The 20,732-nt window shown below is 43.6% G+C and overlaps 1 protein-coding gene across 1 annotated transcript in view; it reads right to left on the reverse strand.

The window, feature by feature from the left end:
* Positions 1–3,146: 3,146 nt before the first annotated feature.
* znf827 (zinc finger protein 827) overlaps positions 3,147–20,732 on the reverse strand; it is a 61,022-nt gene continuing 43,436 nt past the window's right edge. Inside the window, exons 9-14 of the mRNA XM_026171342.2 lie at positions 19,001–19,138; positions 17,680–17,851; positions 15,632–15,798; positions 11,823–12,032; positions 10,654–10,831; positions 3,147–7,453 (exon numbers count right to left, since the gene is read on the reverse strand). Coding sequence (XP_026027127.2) covers positions 6,400–7,453; positions 10,654–10,831; positions 11,823–12,032; positions 15,632–15,798; positions 17,680–17,851; positions 19,001–19,138 — 1,919 coding nt within the window. The 3' untranslated portion in view covers positions 3,147–6,399. The remainder of the gene's footprint in view (positions 7,454–10,653; positions 10,832–11,822; positions 12,033–15,631; positions 15,799–17,679; positions 17,852–19,000; positions 19,139–20,732) is intronic.

Raw genomic sequence — 20,732 nt, forward strand, 5'->3', positions numbered from 1 at the left:
GTGTTGTCACTTTGAATTCGATAACATCTTTCAAAAAAAGTTGGGACAACAAAAGAGCATCCCTGAGAGGCCGAGTAATTCACAAATAAAAACAGGCAGGGGTTCACCACACGAAAAAAAAACAAAACTTTTCGGCCTAAAATTTGAAAAGAATTTGTGGATCTCATCATCTGTGGTACATAATGTCATTTAATGATTCAGAAAACTGGAAGAAAAAAGAGACAAGAATAGAAAGCAGTGCTGAATAGCCAAGATCTTCAGGCCCGGGGGGGCGCTGCATTGAAAACAGAAATGTATCCGCTGTGAGCTTCAGAAAGCCATTATCAGTGAACACAGTGTGTCCCTGCATCCCACAAATGCAATCTAAAACACTGACATGCAAAGACTAAATAAAAAAACTGACTAGATCCAGATCCTCCACTTCTGAGCCTCAAGTCTCTCTGGAAACCGTGGGCCGTGTGTCCCCCGGCCCTAACAGGAGACAGACCAGCTGGTCGGGAACAGAGTTCGCATCAGTGATGGTTCAGAGAATTACTGAATTAGTGCCCACGACATGGGCAACATCTGGTAACATCTGGGAACATACGCTGCCATCCGGATGACGTCTTTTTCGGGGAAGGCGTTGCTTATTTCAGCAAGATGATGCCAAATCACATTAAGTACATATTACAGCAGGATTGCTCCACAGTGTAGGCTGACAGGTGTCCGTTCCACATCTGTCACCTGTATAAAACCCAGCTACCCACTCACATAACACAAAAATACCACAAATGAGACGCCAAACTGTTGGGAGGCTAAAATCCTAAGTTGGACAAGAATGGGAAAACCAAATGTTACACAGAGGACACGAGAAAGCCATTCAGAATAATTTAGTTCGAAACCACAGAGTTTCTTTTGAATGAACACAAAGGATTCGTTTTATTAAATATATCTTTGATGGGGGGTTTTTTTCTCCCTGAAGAAAACTTTTTGAAGAACTTTAAGGAGCAGTTTGCTGTTGGTTTGAATTGTATCACTTGGTTTTGTTCTATATTAAAAAATAAATAAATAAAATTAAGCTAAAAGGGGAAAAACATTTCATTTTCAGAACTATAGCAAGGATTCAATTCATTTTACACCCCAATCTTTTTTCCAGACAAAAACTCCGTGATGACAAAGCAGGAAAGGTGTGCTTGAAATTCTTGCAAAGTCATTAAAAATAAAAAACAAAAATACAACATGTACAGAAGTGTTCACAGCCTTTGCCATGACACTCAGATTGATCCTGTTTCCACTGAAGTTCCTACAGCTTAAATTGGAGTCCACCTGTGATAAATTCAGTTGATTCGACATGATTTGGAAAGGTGCACACCTGGCTATAAAAAGGTCCCATAGTCTACAGTGCATGTCAGAGCACAAAACAAGCCATGAAGTCCAAGGAACTGTCTGTAGACCTCAGAGACAGGATTGTATCGAGGCATAGATCTAGGGAAGGGTACAGAAAGAGCTGATTGCCCGATTGGGGTACCTTATTTGGACCTTATTCAGGGAGGATATCAAGAACAACACCTAAAAGGCACATGACAGCCCACCTGGAGTTTGCCAAAAGGCACCTGAAGGACTTGAAACAACGAGAAACTAGATCCTCTGGTGTGATGAAACAAAGATTGAAGTCTTTGCCCAGTGTCATGTCTGTAGAAAACCAGGCATCACCTGACCAATCCCATCCCTACAGTGAAGTATGGCGGTAGCAGCATCATGCTGAGATGTTATTCAGCAGCAGAAACTGAGGGGTTGAGGGAACAATGAGTGCAGCAATGTACAGGGATGATAACTGCGAAGGTTCCTCTTCCAAGAGGATAACGATGCTGAGCGCATCGCCAAGATAACAAAGCAGTGGCTTTGGGACCACTATGTGAACGTCCTTGAGTGGCCTGCCAGAGCTCGGACTTGAACATCTCTGGAGAGATCTGAAAATAGCTGTGCACTAGTGGTCCCCATCCAACCTGATGGAGGTTCTGCCAAGCTTGTAGCATCACACTCAAAAAGACCTGAGGTTGTAATTGCTGCCAAAGGCACTTCAACAAAGCGTTGAGCAAAGGCTGTGAATATTTATGCACGTGTTCTATTTTTGTTTTGTATTAATACATTTGAAAGAATTGCAAGCAAAGGCTTTTTATTTTGTCATGATGGGTTATTGTGTGGAAAACGATAAGGTGTCAAATGAATTTGATCCATTCTGGAATAAGGCTGTAACGTGACAAATTGTGGAACAAGTGAAGCGCTCTGAATGCTTTCTGGGTGCTCCGTAGGTATGCATGTGTGAGTGAATGGGCTCTCTCATTTCTTTCGGTTACCACTGTGATAAATTGGCAACCTGTCCAGGGTGTATGCTCGGCCCATGACAGCTTGGACAGGCTCCAGCCCACCTGCAAATTTAAATAGGGTAACTGGAAAAAAAATAGATGGATTATATCTGCCTGTATTAATGTCTTTTTAATTTAATTTTTATTCACAGTTTCTAAACAAATTTGAAACCAGTTTATAATTAAACTACTTTGTTGGCATGGCTCTGAACTGTAGTGTTTAACACATCTGCCTCACAAGCAAAAGGTTCCCCTTGTTTGATTTTTTTTTGAAGACACACATTCAAGTCAATTTTATTTATGTAGTGCCAAATCACAACACGTCACCTCAAGGTGTTTTATATTGTAAGCTAAGAGCTTGTAATAACAGAGAAAACAACAATGAGATGACCCTGCTACAAGCACTTGGCGACAGTGGGAAGGAAAAACTCCCTTTTAACAGGAAGAAGAGCCATCGGGGAGAGAAAACGGAAAGAGACACTGTGGAAGAGAGCCAGAGATGAATAATAACTAATGATTGAATGCAAAGTGGCGTATGAAAAACGTTGGATCACAAGCTAATCCAACTCTGGTCTTGGGTATCAAGCCCACACAAATGGGAGGACATCTAGTGTCACCAAATCAAACACGCAACATTGGTCTGCTGCGGTGACAGCCTTGGGGAAATCAGCCAAAAGTCTTGGTCATCGTCTCTGATTGGGAAAAAAGCCCCCAAAACCTACATCTGTGAAGATGTTTTGTGCGGTTAAGTGAGCGTCGAAATCCAACAATATCGCAAAGAAAAAGACAAGACAGCCGACATAATATCTGATGTAAGCTTTACTTTCAAATCCTGTTACATTTAGATCTGGCAAGTTGAACATAAAATAATGCCAAACAAAGAAAAACAAATACAAAACCAAAAAAAAAAAAAAAAAAAAAAAAAAAAAAGTACAAATGATCTATTTACCAGTTATCATCACAACCCTGTACAGCCTTGACAATGGAGTAATAAAAAAAAAAAGCTTTGTACAGCACATACCAATCTTTACCGAGTGCCAAAAGTTAAGATAGTTGAGCCTTTTCTAATCATAAAATACAGCCAAACTTAAAGCTAACTGATTGCAGACAGTGCAGTGTGATGCTAACTAAATGCAACCGAGGGGGAGTTAGTTTGAAACACAATTAAGTGCTAAAGAACTAGAGGACAATGTCATGCATACTCTGAAGTGCTCAAAAAGGTAGTCAAGCATTAAAAAAAAGAAAAAAAGGTCACTGTGCTGCTTACAGTTGGGCAAAATAAAGAGAATAAGTGCTTAAGAGTACTGGGTTTCAAAAGGAGAGAGCCCTGTTGCCTTTTTAAACATTACACTCAAACTAAAGGGGGGAGACAGGGAGGGGGGAGGATGTAAAGAAGTGCAGCCATTCATGATTACGCTGTATTAAAAAGGCAGACATTTTAAAAAGGTGTCAAGAGGAGACATTCTTTTTCTTTTATTATTTATCTCTGTTTTTTTTCCTCTATTGGACCCTGACAATTAGTTTGACTCTTTCTCAGAAGTCTCAGGTGGTTTCCTTCCACCAAGTGGCACTAGAGTATAAAAGATAACATAGATAGTACAAGGAAAGTGTGTGTATGTGTGTCTGTGTGTGTGCTGGAGAGATGCTCCCTTTACTCCAGAGACAGCATGCCAGACGTCGACAGAACAAAAAGGACCAAACGGGAATTTAAAAAAGAAGAGGAAGAGGGGGGGAGACAATCGAGGCATCACTCCAGAGCAGGACGTGACGGATTCCATCCTAACATCACGTCCTGCCACGAGTTACAGTTTGGTCTTGACGATTTACGTTCTCTGTCCAATCGATGCGTTCTTCTTTTTTGTTTTGTTTTTACCTTACATAAGTGAAGTAAAAAAAACCAAAATAAACATGCAACAATATTTCATTTTTAAAAAAAGAAAATGCACAAGTAAAAACAGACACATGGAAATAATAAGGGAAAACAACCCCTTTACAAATAAGGGATTTTGGCTTAAAGACCACTTAGGAAACACAAACGCGATCGATGACGGGTAAAGCTCTTTTTTTGTGCCGCTCCATTTTGCAAAAAAAACCAAACAAACAAAAAAAAGACTTGTTTTCGAGCATTCTCGCGGATAAATACATAGTCTCATAATCAAAAAGTGCAGCACTGTGCAAAATTGGCTATCACAATTTAGCCTGGGACCTTTAGTTCCCAGGGGGAGCTTGACCTCTACTGTCTAATTCATGCAATTTGTATTCATTTGCTTTCTCTGATTTCACAGAGGCAGACCCTTTTGCACCGCCAGAAACGTCTAAATGTGAAACTAAGGGGTGTTGATTGAGTCATTTCCAGCAACTACTGCCTACTTCACATTATGCTAACTTGGTGGATCTAAGTTTGCACTTAAAAAAAAAGGGGGGGGGGGGTGTAAAATAAAAGGTTTAAGTGCTTTTGGCTTGAAGTGTAACTAAAGTAAGTGCAATTAAAACTCAAAAGGTTGACACGAGGGAAGGAGGCGGGGGGACTAAAAGCAGTACCGTGTCTGCCGGCCTAACAGAGGCCCGGCTTGGCTTCATCGTGGCACCTACAGGAGCTTTGCCTCGTCACGGGCTCTCTATGAACGCTAGTAGAAACGATTTATTATGATGTAAAAGGCTCAGTTAAAAATAAAATTAAGGACAAAAAAATGAGAATAAAAATAAACGAGGACACAGAAAGGCCACCAAACACTAACTTTCCCCGCCTTTACCAGCACTGAAGACGTCTCTTGACTGTTCACACTTCTGTATCGCCTTTTTTTTCTCCATGTACATAAACAAAAATACATTCATTCAAGTCATTTTGGAACAGTTTTTTTTCTTCCTTTTTTTTTGTACACAAAAAAATTACAAAAGCTCCAAAAAGCACCATTGAATCGGCCTGCGGTGACGCCTGCTGCGGGCTAGCTCGCTAAACCCGAGAGCGGGTCACCTCCACAAAACAGTTATCTCATATCTCTTCTAAGTATAGGTGCGTGATACATAGTTCTGCATGTGACGCTGCTCTGACATCGATCCCGTCTCAGGAGAGACGAACGGATGTAACTTTTTTTTTTTTTGCAATATTTCATATTTAGATTGATTGATGACAGGTCGGATTTTCCATATTTACATCGTCACAGCTTACATATATTTTTTTCTGAGCTTAGAAATAACTACTAACTCTGAGATGGAATCGATATCAGCCAGCAGCTACGCACAATACCGTTTCACCATTATACAACAAAAAGAAAACAGAAATTTAAAAAATAATAATAATAATAAAAGTAAAAAAAAATTAAAAAAAAGATGGGAAGAGGGGGGGGGCTATAAAACTATGTACAAGATTGATAAATAAGTAAGTGCGTGGTTTGAGGCGTTGCTTTTGAAAAGCATTCCGTTTCATTGGTTCTGTCCACAATTGCACCGCTAACACTTCAAGGATATCTCGAATTTCGCTTCCTAATGACGTCAAAGCTAGTTTGAAACACAGAAACAGGCATGCTATTCCGATGCATAATAGCGATAGACAAAAATGCACTAAAATTGTAGCATTTGCGAGTTTTGTTTTTCGTCTTTTTGTCTCCTCGAAACGACTAACGAAAAATTAGCTATAAAAGTGAGAGTTCCGTCAGGTAATGCAGCTGGGTCCAGGTCATTCAGATGCTTAAAAACAGGGGAAAAAAACAACAAACAAAAACAAAATATTAAAAAAAAACAAAAAACAAAAAAACAGGTAAAGAGAGTAGTAATTGATGCTGAAGTAGTAATAATTCAATTGATAGAACTGATAAGAAAAGCAGCTTTTTTATATATAAATGCATTTTAGCATGTACAGCCTTTTTCTCTTATAAATGTTATTTTTTTCTTTTTTTTTCTCTGGTCCAGCTTATTCTGCTGGTCTGATTGGAAAAAAGGGTTGCTCCCGCCGCAGTGGTCAAGTGTCATTCACACCACCGTCCGAGGAGTGAGGGGAAAGAGCAGGAAGGGGAAGGAGGAGGAAGCGGGGGAGGAGGAGGAGTGGCGGGTGAGGTCAGACAGTCTTGGCCCTCTCCATCAGTCCCAGGTAGGCCAGGAAGGAGTGTTTGTGGGAGGAGGGTGAGGGGAAAGAGCGGGAGGGGGACGCCAAGTTGGAGGAGAAGAGGAGAGGAGACGTGGCCGGCCGCCATCTGGAGTGGAGCTGGGAGTGGAATGTGAAGCGGCTGTCGTGGGTGAACAGGGTGGTGAGGGGGATGAGGTGGGCCCGGTCGCAGTTCCTGTACTGCTCCAACATGTGGCGGGAAGAAGGGAGGAAGAGGGAGGGGCTGCCGCCGTCGCCGGCAACGCTCGCTCCGCTGGGGTCTCTTGGGGTGGCGCCGCCAACGCCGTTGGCGTTAACCAAACCGTGCCGGGGGCCGGCGGGGTCCAGCTGCTGGGACTTGCCCAGCGTGAGCGACAGCGCGACGGACTGAAGCGCCTGAGATGCCGTGAGGCTCATGAGAGGGCTGTTGCTCCCGCTGCCTCCGCTGCTGCTACCACCGCCGCCACCAAACAGGAAGTTCTCCTGGCTCTTCTGCAACGACGAGCCACCCGGTGACGTCTCCATCGGCAGCTCCTCCCCTACCGCCTCCTCGTCTTCCTCCTCTTCTTCTCCTCCGCCTCCTCCTCCCCCTAAGGCTCCGTCCACCCCCCCCGTTCCCCCGCTCTGGTGTTTCTTGAGGTGGCGGCTGAAGACGAAGGGGTGTGTGGTAGTGAAAGGGCACTCTTGGCAGCCGAAAGTCTGGCGCGGCGCGTGCTTCAGCTTCTTGTGCAGGTTGAGGTTGTCCTTGCGCTTGCAGCTATAAGAGCAGCGGTCGCAGTGGAAGGGCCGCTCGCCCGTGTGCACGCGCACGTGCTCGATGAGCTTATTGGCCGTCTTGGACAAGTAGCCACACTGCTCACACTTGTAGTGGTTGCCCAGGCGGTGCCTGCGCATGTGGGCCTCCAGCGAGGCCTGGTCGGGCCACAGTCCCTGGCAGATGCGGCAGCGGTACTCCATCTTACAGTGCGTCTTAAGGTGGCACTCCATGGCCGCTGGACGATTGGTGGAGTAGATGCAAAAAGGGCACCTGGTTAATGGAAGGAAGGACGGAGGGAGGAAGGGAAGGGGGGCAGGGAGGGAGGACACAACACACAAAAGCAAAAGACAGCTGAAAGGAACATGTATGTCCACAGCCATGTAAGACACCTTGAAACTTAATAACACGAGAATGATGAAGAGGAGGAGGACAGATAAAGGAAAATTGAGTACAATGTACAGTTCTGTGTGCACGTGGTGGTATGTGTGGAAGTTTAATGGTGAAAGAATTGAAGTGACCAGGTATGCATGTGTGAGAGGGGAGGGGAGGGAAAGGAGGAAGGTGAGGCAGTGTGGGGTAGGGGAGATGACAGGCAGGAGAAAAAGATTGGAGCAGTAGGACATGAAGGGAAATGAAGGAATGGAGTGGCACTTACATTTAAATAGCACCTTTCATCTGCTCTGGGCCCCAAAGCGCTTCACAAACCCTGCAGAACAGAATTACCTCAGAAAAACCTCGAAATGGTCAAGGCCCTCTCTCCCTCTCTACACACTCCTACATATACAGAAACACTTTACATTGCTCGAGTGCATACATGTGTGTGTGCGCACACAGGATGGGAGGGGGGAGGGAAGGGTGAAGAAAAAAAAAAGTATTGATCTGGGCTCAAAGGGGGGGTAAGAAAATGCAGGCAATCGAAAAGCAATTTTCCCCGAAGGTTCTTTAACATTTTTCTAGTTGGCTTAATTCTGCCTGCTTTTATTAGTAAATATAAAAGTGGCTTAAAGAAAGTAAGAGTCTGGCAGAAGGTCACATATGCAGATGTTAACAGTAAGGTATACGAGTCGAGCTGGAGCGAATTGAATACGCAGACATCAAAAGAGCTCTGTTCTTCCCGTTTAAAATGTCCTCTATCCAGGTCTATATTATTTGTATACTGTACCATAAAAAATTAATCTGGCTTCAGAAACGTACACCAGACAAACAGTTAAATCATTAAACAAGAAGTCCTTTACATTTAATCGCTCGCACTACAGCTAGCAGCAACGTGTCGAGGTAACGACTAAAAGACGCCGTGCAGGTCTTCGAGCTATGAAGGGGCTTCTTGTGTCATTTTTGCATTCGTATTTTCAGATGAGATAAAAGTCAGTGCAACTCTGTTAAGCAGCTTCCTGTTTTCATTCAGTGAAATGCTACCATTTCCACACATTTATAGCAATGTTGAGAACTTCACTGATGGCTGAACAGAAAAAAAAAAAAAAAAAAAACTACAAAAAACAAAAAAATGTACAACACAGGTCTTTCGTGACAAGATGAGGCGGTATTCATAATGATATTCGATGGTTCTGCACATGCACGGGACTGGAGTTGTGTGAGAGACTCGAGAACAAAAACAAAACATGACTCGTGTTGCTTGAAATGAATCTTCACAAAACATCTGCATTTACTTTTTAAGACACATACAGAAGCTTGAATCTTGTATCCAGAGTGGCGTTAACATGGCCGAAGCTAAAGGTGTGTTTAAGTACATTGGTACATTATCAGTGTGTGTGTGTGTGTGTGTGTGTGTGTGTGTGTGTGGGGGGGGGGTGCTGAGGTCAGCAGATGAGTTTTATGTTAGCTTGACAGGCCTGAAATGTCACAAGGACGTGTCACAGTACAACAAAGGCTCCTGTGGGACTGGAGTATGGTGATGGAGAGGGAAGCGTGAGGAGACGAGAGCTGTACACACAGTCGGTGCTAATGGCTCAGTCACACTAGAGGAAAAGTTGGTGGTTGTCCGGTGTTTGCGCTGAATTTTTTCCACATTCGGCAGCTGAGTGCGCAGAACTCTCAGCCTCTCTGTGACCACTTTTGATCGCACAGGTCTCCTAGTGGGAGGCAACCGGTTTGAAAACACTCATGGTCTGAGTGCAGCGACTCTCAGACAGATTGGTGAAGGTTTATAAATAGCTGCTGATTAGTTTATCAACAGACTGCCAACATCTTACAATCAGTCAGAGTCAGTCTGCAACCATGAGCACAACTGGTTGCAGACTGGCTGCATTCCATTATATTCCTATAAAAGCCACAGAAGTCGCAGAGCGCCTATGTCACTTTGTAGTCAAATATTTGTCCTGCGGCAACTACGTCACTATTTGTGGAGATATTTCTGAGGTTCTCGCTGGACTCTGAACGTAAGTAGTTAATATGAAATTCTGTGCATGTAGACGACAACAGATTTGCAATTTAGTTGACTGATTGCTAGATTGAAACGGATAGCCGACCGACTCCAGCCTATTGCCGTTTTATCTCCATCTTGATGTGCCAAAGTTGCTTTGAAGGCAAAACTGACCACAAGCGGTTGCAGACTTAGTCTCTAAAAATTTAACAACTTCAAATTGATTGCGCACAGTCGCAATACTTTTGGTCGCACTGCGGTCTCCGACTGCCGTTTTCTTCTAGTGTGACTGTAGCATAATAAAAACAAGGCTGCTTTATCAGAATACATTAAAAATAACGGAACCATATGCAGTGTGCATGTGTGTTTGTTCACACTGGTATTTAAAGGCTGTTCATTCTTTCCACTGCATGCATTTAGACTGAACAGACTGCGAGTGATTTAGACATTTGTGATTATGGGGTGCCTGTAACGCGCTTGATTATCTTTTAGGGGTGTGCCAACAAATTTTATATAATCAACAGCAGAGTGCACCATGTGTCTGTTATTTTGAGGAGGGAGGGAAGTAGTTTTGTGGAATGCAGGTTTCCTAAGATATTTTTTCCTTGGCATGCCTGTTAGCTGTGGGCAGAGGAACAACAGACCCTGAGGGGAAGCCCGTTTCCATCTCCTTTCCACTCTCCCTTCTGTTCACAACAGCCACTGCAGACCCACAGACCGCTGTCTAATAAGTTGGACTTGCCAAGACAGGCTGTTGAGAAAAACTGAATCAAGTATCATTTCATTTGCTGGCCGCAGATAATAACCATTAAAAGGGAGGTTAGGCGATTAAAGGCATGCGGCCCAAATAATCTTCAAATTAAAAAACGTGTTGGTTACAATCAGCTCTTATTTAAATGAATAATGCTTATATATGCTTGTGCATTTTTTAAAAATGTTGCATTTATAATAAGTTACAAGCACACCCCACGAGGTACTCTAATGAGTGTGTATATACAGTATGTGATTTTTGTGTGTAGTGAATTGAGAGGGGAAGGGAGGGGAAGGACGGGCGGAGTTAGGAACCTCTGTCTGTACTTGCTTTCCTTACTTGAGCCCTCCGGAGGGGACGGTGTGGCACTTCTTGTGCTCCAGCAGCTGCTCGGGCGTCTTGAGGAACTTGTGGCAAACGTCGCACTCAAACATTCGTGTGATGAGGTGGATCTGGAGGTGGCGCTCGTACATGCTGCGCGTCTTGCACACAAAATTGCAGAAGACGCACTCGAAACCTGGAGAGAGAGCAAGAGGAGGAGGAGAACGGTGAGTATTAAGACCGGGTTTGTTTTTTTGTAGAAAGCTGATCTGCATTTGGACGAAATCTCAGAGGTTGCCCATCTGCTAAGGGGAGAGAGAGAGTTCAGATACAGGGAGAGGTCAGGTGTAATAATGCCCTCTTAGGCTGCAGGAGTAAAATTCCTCTGCACTTCTGTTCAAGCAAAGGGGCTCACGAGAGACAGATCGTGAAAGTGGACGTCCAAGGAGATGCAGCAGCGGCTGTAATATCCTGACTGAGTCCAAAAAAGGGCTCGAGCTCTTTAAAAAACACACGACCCTGCAGTTCTTGCAACAAAATGACCCCTTACCGCTCTGTAACAAAAACCTCTTTCTGTTCTACAGTACAGACAGACTTCAGAACACGGGACATGGTTTTTGTACACAGACTCTCATTTAGAGTAAACTAACCTTCATGGATAAAATCTGCAGAGCATCCAAATAAAAGGAAAAAAAAAAAAAAAAACAATTCACAGCATCCTCGATGAGGCCACATACGAATACAATTAAGTGAATCAAGTTAGTATGTACTCATTGGCTGTGCTTGGTTGAGAATTAATGAGTGTGTTTTTGAAGGACGGAATCGGTTTGGGGGCGTTGTCCCGTCTTCTTGAGCCCGTCGCCCAGCGTGCACCTTCCTGACCAAAGCATTTAGTCTTAATAGATCTTCAAAAGACAAGGGTAATTATGGAGACGGGATCTCTTTAATACTCACTTTCTCAATCAGAGGAGTACCCTCAAACTGTTTGGCCAAGAGATTTGTTGATCAGTTTGACCCCAGCGAGGTTTCAAAAACATGTCAGTTTTGCTTGTTTGGTCACTTTAAACAACTTTTTCAGAACACCTAAACTCTGATTCTTGCTCATTTAGAAATGAATAATTCAGTTTGTGGAGATTTCAGGGGCTTTGAAAGTGTATTTGGGTGCAACAGTTCCCACAGTCCCTTGCCTTTGTCAGACTTGTCCTCGGTTCCTGATCCCGAGTGGCTTCCGGAGCTGGACTGGCTGCCGGCGGAGGAGGGCGGGGCTAACAGGCTCTTGAGTTCTTCGTTACCGTGGGTGAGGTCTCCGCCCTCCGAGCTGTTGAGCGAGTCGCTGAGGGCCGAGAGGGAGGATGAGGTGCTCTTGGTCTCGCTGAGGGGACTTCTCGAGTTCAGACCTGGACGCCGGAGGGCGGAGCACAGAGAGAAAGAAACGTTTGTTGGTAGGATCTAATAAGCAGGGGAGAGAAACTGCAGGGGCAGTGAAGAGAAAATAAAAATCTACACAATCTGTGAGCGACACATCATCGGTTTCTAGATCCCCATTGTTACGCACGCGGACACATACACAAACAGAATGAAAACAGGCAGGCTCGATGGTCCTGAGCTCTGACTGAGGCCCTGCTGCCAGTCCAATCAAGATGCAGTGTGCTTTTATTGATCCCCGTCTGTAAGTCTGCAATTCAGTAGGAAAAGAGAGGGAATAAAGAGCGGAGGGGGCGGCAGGGAGGGAGGGGCGAGGAGCTCGGGTCATGGCCAAAGGAGCTAAGATGGCGGGAGCATCTCAGGGCACAGCTCAACAAAGGGCATTCACTCAGGAGGGAGAGGAAAAGAAAAAAAAGGAGGGAGGAAAAGCCTGCACCGATCCTGAAATGGTTGACCTACCTTTTTAATAACAGCCTAGTACACACACACACACACACACACACACACAAGCATAAAATGTACAGGAATGTGCACATGCAGCGCACATGTGTCTCCCCCCGCCTGGTATCACAAGATGACGAAGCGCCTTCAATCAAATCTAAATATACCAGGGTCATTCACAGCACGGTCTCAGCAGCTTTTAAATACAGCGTGCCTCTGTCTCCTTTGCTGCAGTATTTATCATCTGCTGGCCTTCTCTTATAATATCCCAAAGGCTAATGGCAAAAGATGCAAGCGGGGAGGGAATGCCCTGAGCCACCGAGACTCGACCTTAAAACACACTTAACTGAGAAATATTTAATTTTCTTTCACAGAATAACTTTTCTGTGACTGTCCAGCAACATTTATGATAAAGAGAAATAAAGAGGCAAATTTTCACTCCTCCCTTCTTATGAAATCCCACCCACACAAGCCCCCGCCACCCCCCACTCACTGCAAACTTCACCGGAGGGGGTCGGCTCAAACACCCGGTGAGCTCTCTGCCATCTCGCGCCTGGGTGTGTCCACACATCTGACAGGCTGCTGAGCCCACCCTCTCCGACCACCTGAAGTTTTGACACTTCACCAAAAATGGGCAGGACCTTTGACAAATCATTAAAACATCCCTCACGAAAAAAGGCGGGATGCACGTTTCTACAGTTGAAGTCGCTCGTACCCCCTCCCGCCACCGTTTGTGCGTTTGCCACTGGTGTCCATCTTGTGCGAAGCTGAGATAAATGCCAGGAGACGCTGAGAGACTTAAAAGATGGCCAAAGTGGCATCGTAAACCCAGCTCGTCTCCAAAAGGACCCGAGGCCTATTGATTTCCCCCCCCTCAGGCACGATAAGGGCCAACCTTCTCAGATAAACAAGGCCGCCGTGGCCTCTGAAAGACCCCTCAGCTGTCTGGGCCGGACAATCCCACCCTCCCACCCACACATAAGGAGCAAACACACACACAAACAAGGAGCACTAGCAGAGGAGCACAACGTCAGCAATAAACTGGACAAAGCTGTTTTAGACAAAAACAGTCATATCGACCACCAGAGGTTCAGACCAGCAGCTTTAAAAGTCCAAAGAAGGTCGATTGGAGGAGACTTGTTTATGAAACCCAGCTCTGCCGCTCGTCTTTCCCTCTGTCCTCGGAAATGTGTTTTTATCAAGGGTTACATTAAGATGTTTTTGCTTAAAACAGCCCATAGTGATTTCCTTTAATTACACAAAAGCAGCCCATAAATATTTAAACAGTGGCAGAGTTTATATTGCTGTGATTATGCTTTTTATTTCTCTCAAATTTGATATCTGTTCACAAAACGCACATACACCAGCCAACTCAAATGCTTATTACCGAGCACTTTACCTTTAAGTTGTTCACATACAGACAAGGTGAGCAGAGGAGGAGCCCTACGATTGCCCTGCTCGCCCTATCTGCGCTGCTAAGGGGGGGGAGAGCTCTTTAACCTCACCCGTTGTTTAAATTTAAACTCCATGTGTTGGAGTGCAGAGCCAAAATAATAGAAAATGTGTCACTGTCCAAATACCGCACTGTATTTATATTCTGAGCTGCGACCAAGAGCCACAATGTGTAAGCTACCACCCACTCTTCCATGCGAGAGTAATTTTGAAAATAACTCCATAAATCTCTTTTTCTGCGGGAGCTGAATCGGGTGCTTTTGCAGAACAGGTCTGAGGACCCGCAGAAACAACAGCGAGCGGAAAGGAGATTAAAAGACGCAGAGTGCGGTTAAGTCCCGCCCATATGGGAAAGAGTTCTCCATCGAGTTTACGTGATTCCTCATCTCCTCCTACCTGTGACCGGGAAATCATGTTAGTGTGCCGTTCTGAAACATCTATCGTTTCCTAGAACGCACTGAGAGGAGGCAGGAACGAAGAGAGGAGGCCTGATTGAGGGTGCGCAGATGTATCCTCTGTGGCACCGTTTGCACCCATGACATATTACAGAGGCGTGAGACACAGATAACACCTATACGTTTTACACCAAATTAGGTTTAGGTGTGAAAAAGAAAATATTGTATTTCTTTTAGTTCCTTTCTTTAATATCTGGAGGGGAATATTTAAATCATGCACAAAAACTTTGATTTACTGCCAATTACACCAACATTTCAGATGGAAAAAAGACATGTTTTGCGCTCGATATTCAAAAAAAGACGCAAGTGATTTAGAGCGCAACATCTGTAAATCACCCGTAAAACTAACCACAGGAGTATAGCGCCTTCCCCCCCTTTAGTAAATCTGGCCCATGGTATGAGGAGGACTCTACAACTAAGTCTTCCTCCTTATCCATTAAGTGCATCTATGAGAAGCTTGTTTCGGCTGCTGAAAAGAAATTCATCAATTCAAGTCATTTTTTGCCATTCAGAAGCCAAAAGTGTTTTTTTTTTTTAAATTAAATACAATTAACATCCTAAGATACAAAATAATAAGAAAATAACATGAAATGTTGAGTTATTAAGTTGAAATATAAAAGCTCTTCCTGAACGCCGGTAGTCTCATCTGACATCTGCTATCCAACAGTAGGCTGTGACAGTGTAACAGCGGGCAGGCCATGCATCTCTGCCACATGTCACACAGAACCAGTCGCTTTAAAAATGAGGTTCAGATTCAAGGACGCTTTTTGCCTGGACTCCTTGCATCCTCTTGTGGGTGGGACTAGACGCGAGGAGAGCAGACGAGGAGGGAAACGGTGAAATGTGAATCATTCAAAAAGCTGCGAGTAGCGTGGCAGCAGTATGCTAACACGCAGCTAACATTAGCCTTCCAGCAGCTAATGAGACAGAGCAGGAGGCTGAAACAGTAAAGTCTAATATTTCAGCCTCGCCAGAGGGTGAGCTTTTTCTGTTTAGGAAAAACAGAAAAAAAAAAAAAAAAAGCAAATTGTGTGAATATTTCATGCTTTGCTGATGAGTTGGAGCGTATTTTTTCTTTTTGCAGAACTTTCCTAACATTTTCTTCCATAAACTGATCATCAGCTCACTCCAACAATACACATACAAACAATCAAACAAAAATAAAAATCAAAGACTCTCTCATCAGTGCTGTCACCACCAAAAGTCAGGCCAGCTATCTGTACCTGTGTGCCCAGTGCTGATGTGGTTCCTCATGTCGGTCTCCTCCATGCACACATAGTCACAGACGCTGCAGCAGAGCGAGAACATCCACTGCTCCTTGTCCACATGGAGCGACATGTGGCTGACAAACTGGGCATTCAGCTCCGTCTGGAAACCACACACATGGCAGCTGGACAGAGAACAGAGAGGAAGAAGGAGGAAGAGGGTGAGAATGAGAGGAGGCCGACGGGCCGCTTCAGTGTTAGATTTTCCCTGCAAGAACTGCCAAATGGTATGTTGTAGCTACATTCCTCTCAACGTGATAAAGACTGCTGAAGATAACATACAATTCAGAAATAGTGCAACTGACCTATTTTAAAAGACATTGGACACATTAAAGTGTCCAGTTACACCTTGGAAATTCATCCAGTTAGATTTTTTTGCAGACATTTACAGAAAGAAGAGATGATTAGCTAAGTTCTGTTTGTTCAACCAAGCTGCTCACAAATCAAAATCCAAGCTGTTTTACCAGAACAGAGTAGCTGTTTATTTTTAAATATATATAATAAAAACCCCACAATTGAGTTTATTTGTTTGTTGTCCTCCAAAAAAGCCACACCACTCTTTATGCTAAGCTACAGTACTTTATGTTTTGCTTCCAAGGAACAAGACCTATTTTAATTTATTTTAAAGTGTTGTTGTGCAATAGCAAAAAAACAAATTAATTAATTAGAAAAAGGGCACCTAACTGAAGGGATGAACCAATTTTAAATACTTGATTCAGGTCCTAACTAGCAGCGTGTCACACAAATAGCTGATTCTACAAAAATGCAAAAAAGACCATTTTTATACCAACAAGATGATTCCCCAAAAGCTTGATTCTTGATTTGGTGTCCAGTATGTCCTTAATTTTTTTTTTTTACAAAACTGGACAAGGAGGAGAAAAGAAGATAGCAGGGCTAACAAACAAAACAAATCAAATAAAAACTATCAATCATAAATTGATTTATGGACAGCAATTTTAGACATCCTTAAAAGATCCAGAAAAAATAGAAAAACAAACAAAAACAGCAAAGACCCGACACAGGACCAGACAGATGCATCTGGCTCTTTAGCTGATATCCATCTACTGTTCACTGAAGCTCCATCACAAATGGTCTCAGTGGAAGGTTGGCTGTCAAGAAGTCATTCTTAAGGAAGAGAAAAAGCTGAAGTGTTCCACATTAAACACGAATTGGACTGAAAAATACAACAAGTGAGTGCCTACAGTCATCTGTAAAACACCGTGGACACTGTGTCATGGTTTGGGGCTGGATTTCAGCCAGGGTTGTTGGGGGTCTTGTGAAAAATGACGGAATTATGAGCACAGGAAAGTGTCCAGCATCCTGGATTTAAAAACAAAACACAAACACACATGCAGTGGAACACCATCAGTCATAGATTGGCCTCCCCAGAGCCCAGAACGCGACATTATTGAAGCAGGGTGGGATCATCTTGACAGAGAAAAGAACAAAAGGCAGCCAACATCCAGAGAAGAGCTTTGATTATCCTTCAAGAAACCTGGAGAACTAATCCTGAAGACTACTTAAAGAAGTCAGAGGAAAACCTGCTAAGAGAGTTCAGGCTGTTTTGAAGAATAAAGGTGGTCACACCAAATGTTGACTTTCTCAAGCTTGTTAGAATTTCAAACTCTGTTTTGTTTTTTTATACTGTATTTCCATGTATCGCTAACATATTTCTGCAACACTCATTTCTCAGCTTCCCAGCAAAACATAAGGAAATGTGGGACTTTTGCACAACTGTTCACTGGGTCTTGGTTCATGTGAAAAGCACAGACACAAGAGCAGATCTACTTCATCTCCTCATCTGAACCTTTAGCAAGAAGGCGAACGAGCATGTTTCAGATAAAATGAAAACAAACCTTTAACATGTAGCAGTGGCAGAGAGAGGGTGTAATTGTGCATCAGAGAAATAAATATATATATTTTTTTTTTTTTGAAAAGCCTAAATCCACTATGGGGTACTGGCTTGAGATGTCCTCAGCAGGTGTGGTGGTAACACGTGGTCCTACCTGTAGTAGTACGGGCAGTTCTTGCGCTCGGTGGAGTCAGCTGTAACAGCGCTGACAATCTGCTCAGCATCTGTGTTGACCAGCTTGACAGAGTGGATGGTCAGGTGCTGATTGAGGTTAGCCCTGCACTTGGCTGCATAAGGACACAGGTGACACTTGTACTTCCTCTCTTCTGCAAGGAAAGACACACACACAGACACACACGACCCTGGGTTACTGTAAACATCACCTCAGATGATATTTCATTAAGTTGCGCTCAGCCTCCGAGCTTTTAAAGCAAGCCTAAACCTAATTACTTAACGCTTAACCCTGCCTCACCTTCGCCCGACCCCAACTGTAAACCTGATCCCCAGATTTCTGGGAAAAACATGTAGATACCACAAGATGTTTTAACAAAACAAAACAAAACAAACAAACAAACAAAAAAAAAACAACAGGCACACATGAACATCATCTCCCAATAATTTGCGAGCGCTATGAAATCCACGCAAAAACACACTTCTCTTTATCTGAAAACAAATTAACATAACAGCACATCCAGCTCAAACACACACATGCTTACACAAAGACACGCGCGCGCACACACATACGCCATTTGCCCCAAGGACACGAAGCCAGGCAACCTTTATGTCGCCGGGGAAACCAAAAAGACCATCACACTGACATATGCCCCTGCTTCTGCTCTCCGTGGTGTGGCCAAGCTGTTCACAGCCAACACTCTCAGATGGTGAGCGTGCATGTCGTGCAGTGTGTGCACGCTAAATGTGAGAGCATGTCCAATTGTGTGGGGGCATTTTGTACACTAGTCTCCATTTGTGCACTTTGTGTGTGTATAGTTATTTGTTACTAATCCTGAACAGACAAAAACTTTACAAACAGGAGAATCATTTTATTTATTTATTAATTCATTTTTAACCAATAAGGAATGAGGAGAGTGGAGAGTTGTGGAAGACGGCGATGGGGTAGAATGAATCGATGGGGTGCAAAGGCGGGCCGAGTCTGAAAAACACAGGGTAATCAGGACACAAGGGAGTGAGGCAGACTCCCAGAGAGAAAGTGAAAGAGCTAACCAATCGTAGCAGTATCAGAATTACTGGGGTGTGGGTGTGTGTGTGTATACTCCGTGGCATCCTTCTAGCTGGGTAATTAGACGGGCAGTTTTCCCAGTGAGACTAATCATGGTAGTAATCTCTTTAAAGGAAGGGTAATCTAGTCTAGTCAACCTTATTTATTTACTGTGGGCAGCATCAACAACACAGGTGAATACCTAATGCCTGCACTTGAACGGAGAAGACGTCACAGCATGCTGGCGGTGACTTACCTGTGTGCAGGGAGAGGTGTCTAGAAAGGGTCTGCTGTCGACCAAACACCTTGCCACAAATGGGACAGGGGAAGAGCTGTTCGTTTAATCTCCACTGGGCGATCCCATTTCCCAGCTCTCCGTCATCCTTTTCCGAGTCTAGAACACACACGTGCACACACACGGAGAAAACCGTTCCCATCATTTGCTGCCAGCTACAGAAACGACTGCAGACTGCTGTAACTCAGCCAAAGTTACTTACGCTCTACATGCACTGCTGTGCTAAGTGAGCTTCTACTAACCACAGTGTTCTCTGGATTATTGGGTAACCTTTGCTTTCCTCGTCTGTTTTAAGCATTTTCTTTTTATTCAATAATCTATTGTCAGGTGGGATATGAGGCTTCAACATTAGCCCGCTACGATGCCCCAGTTACTTCCCTCCTCAGACCAGTAACGCAGCTTTATCGAGGCGCACTCGTCCGTTCATATGTTCGTTGAGAAATATTTTCACATTTGAAGAAATCTGCTTCTTTGCTTTCTTTGAGGACAGGATCTAATAATTATTGACCTAGCAGCCAGGCCGTTTTTTTTTTCACAGGACAGGCAGAAAGTAATAACAGCAGCCCAGCAGGATAAACAGCAGCAGTAAAAGGACATCTTGCGTGTACACTGTAATTTTCATACTTATTAGTGAATTTAAATATGTAAGGTTTATTTTTGAACTGTGGACAGAACAATGCCAGCCATTTTTTGCCCTCCTGCATCCAGCTGACATAATCTAAGCCGTCCTGAAATTTACCCTGATGAGCCAAAACATTATTCTCACTCCACAGTGAAACAAACAATGTTGGATATTTCATAACAGCAGCATGTGTCATGGTCAGAGATATATTAAACCTTTAGGGAAAGGCTGGTTCTGCAGGTCAATTTACTGAATGCAGGAAACATGATCTGGTGCACTGAATTATCCTTATAATTGCATATTTGAAAGTGAATATCCAGACTGCGGTACAGGAAGCTTTTTGAATGCAGTTTGTAGTAACAACTACATCTGAGCAAAATTCTTGGCCCATATATTCTCTGGGTACAGCAGCAGCTCCAAAACATGGCCCATGTCCCTAAGGGTCATCAGATAAGAGTCAAAGTTTCTCAGCTTTAACAGTGACCAAGTGACCATGGCACGACAACTGGGTTTAAAAAAAAAATAAAAAAATCTCTTGACAGCTTAAAGTATAATGTTGACAGGCTTTTAATAAAATTTAATTCAATGCAATTTGATTTATATAGCTCCAAATAACAAAAACAGTTGCCTCAAGGTGCTTTAAAGGGGACACGCTTGAACAAGACTCAGCCGAGTCCAACAATGCGCGCTCCAACTCAAACGTCTTACACTGGCTCCCTGTTAAATCCAGAATTTAATTTAAAATCCTTCTCCTCACATATAAAGTCTTGAAAAATCAGGCGCTGTCATATCTTAAAGACTTATCCTAACAGAGCTCTTTGCTCTCAGACCTTCAGCTTGGTTGTAATTCAAAGAGTTTTTGAAAGTAAAATGGGAGGCAGAGCCTTCAGCTATCAGGCCACTTGCCTGTAGAACCAACTCCCAGGGTGGATTTGGGAGACAGACACCCTCTCTACTTGTAGGATTAGGCTTAAAAGTTTCCTTTTTGATAAAGCTTATAGGTCTGGATAGTTATGCTGCAATAAGCTTATGCTCTAACCAGATGTGCAGGATAGCCGTCACAGAGCCTGG

Source organism: Astatotilapia calliptera, chromosome 6, assembly GCF_964374335.1.
Source record: "Astatotilapia calliptera chromosome 6, fAstCal68.1, whole genome shotgun sequence".
Lineage (NCBI taxonomy): Eukaryota > Metazoa > Chordata > Actinopteri > Cichliformes > Cichlidae > Astatotilapia > Astatotilapia calliptera.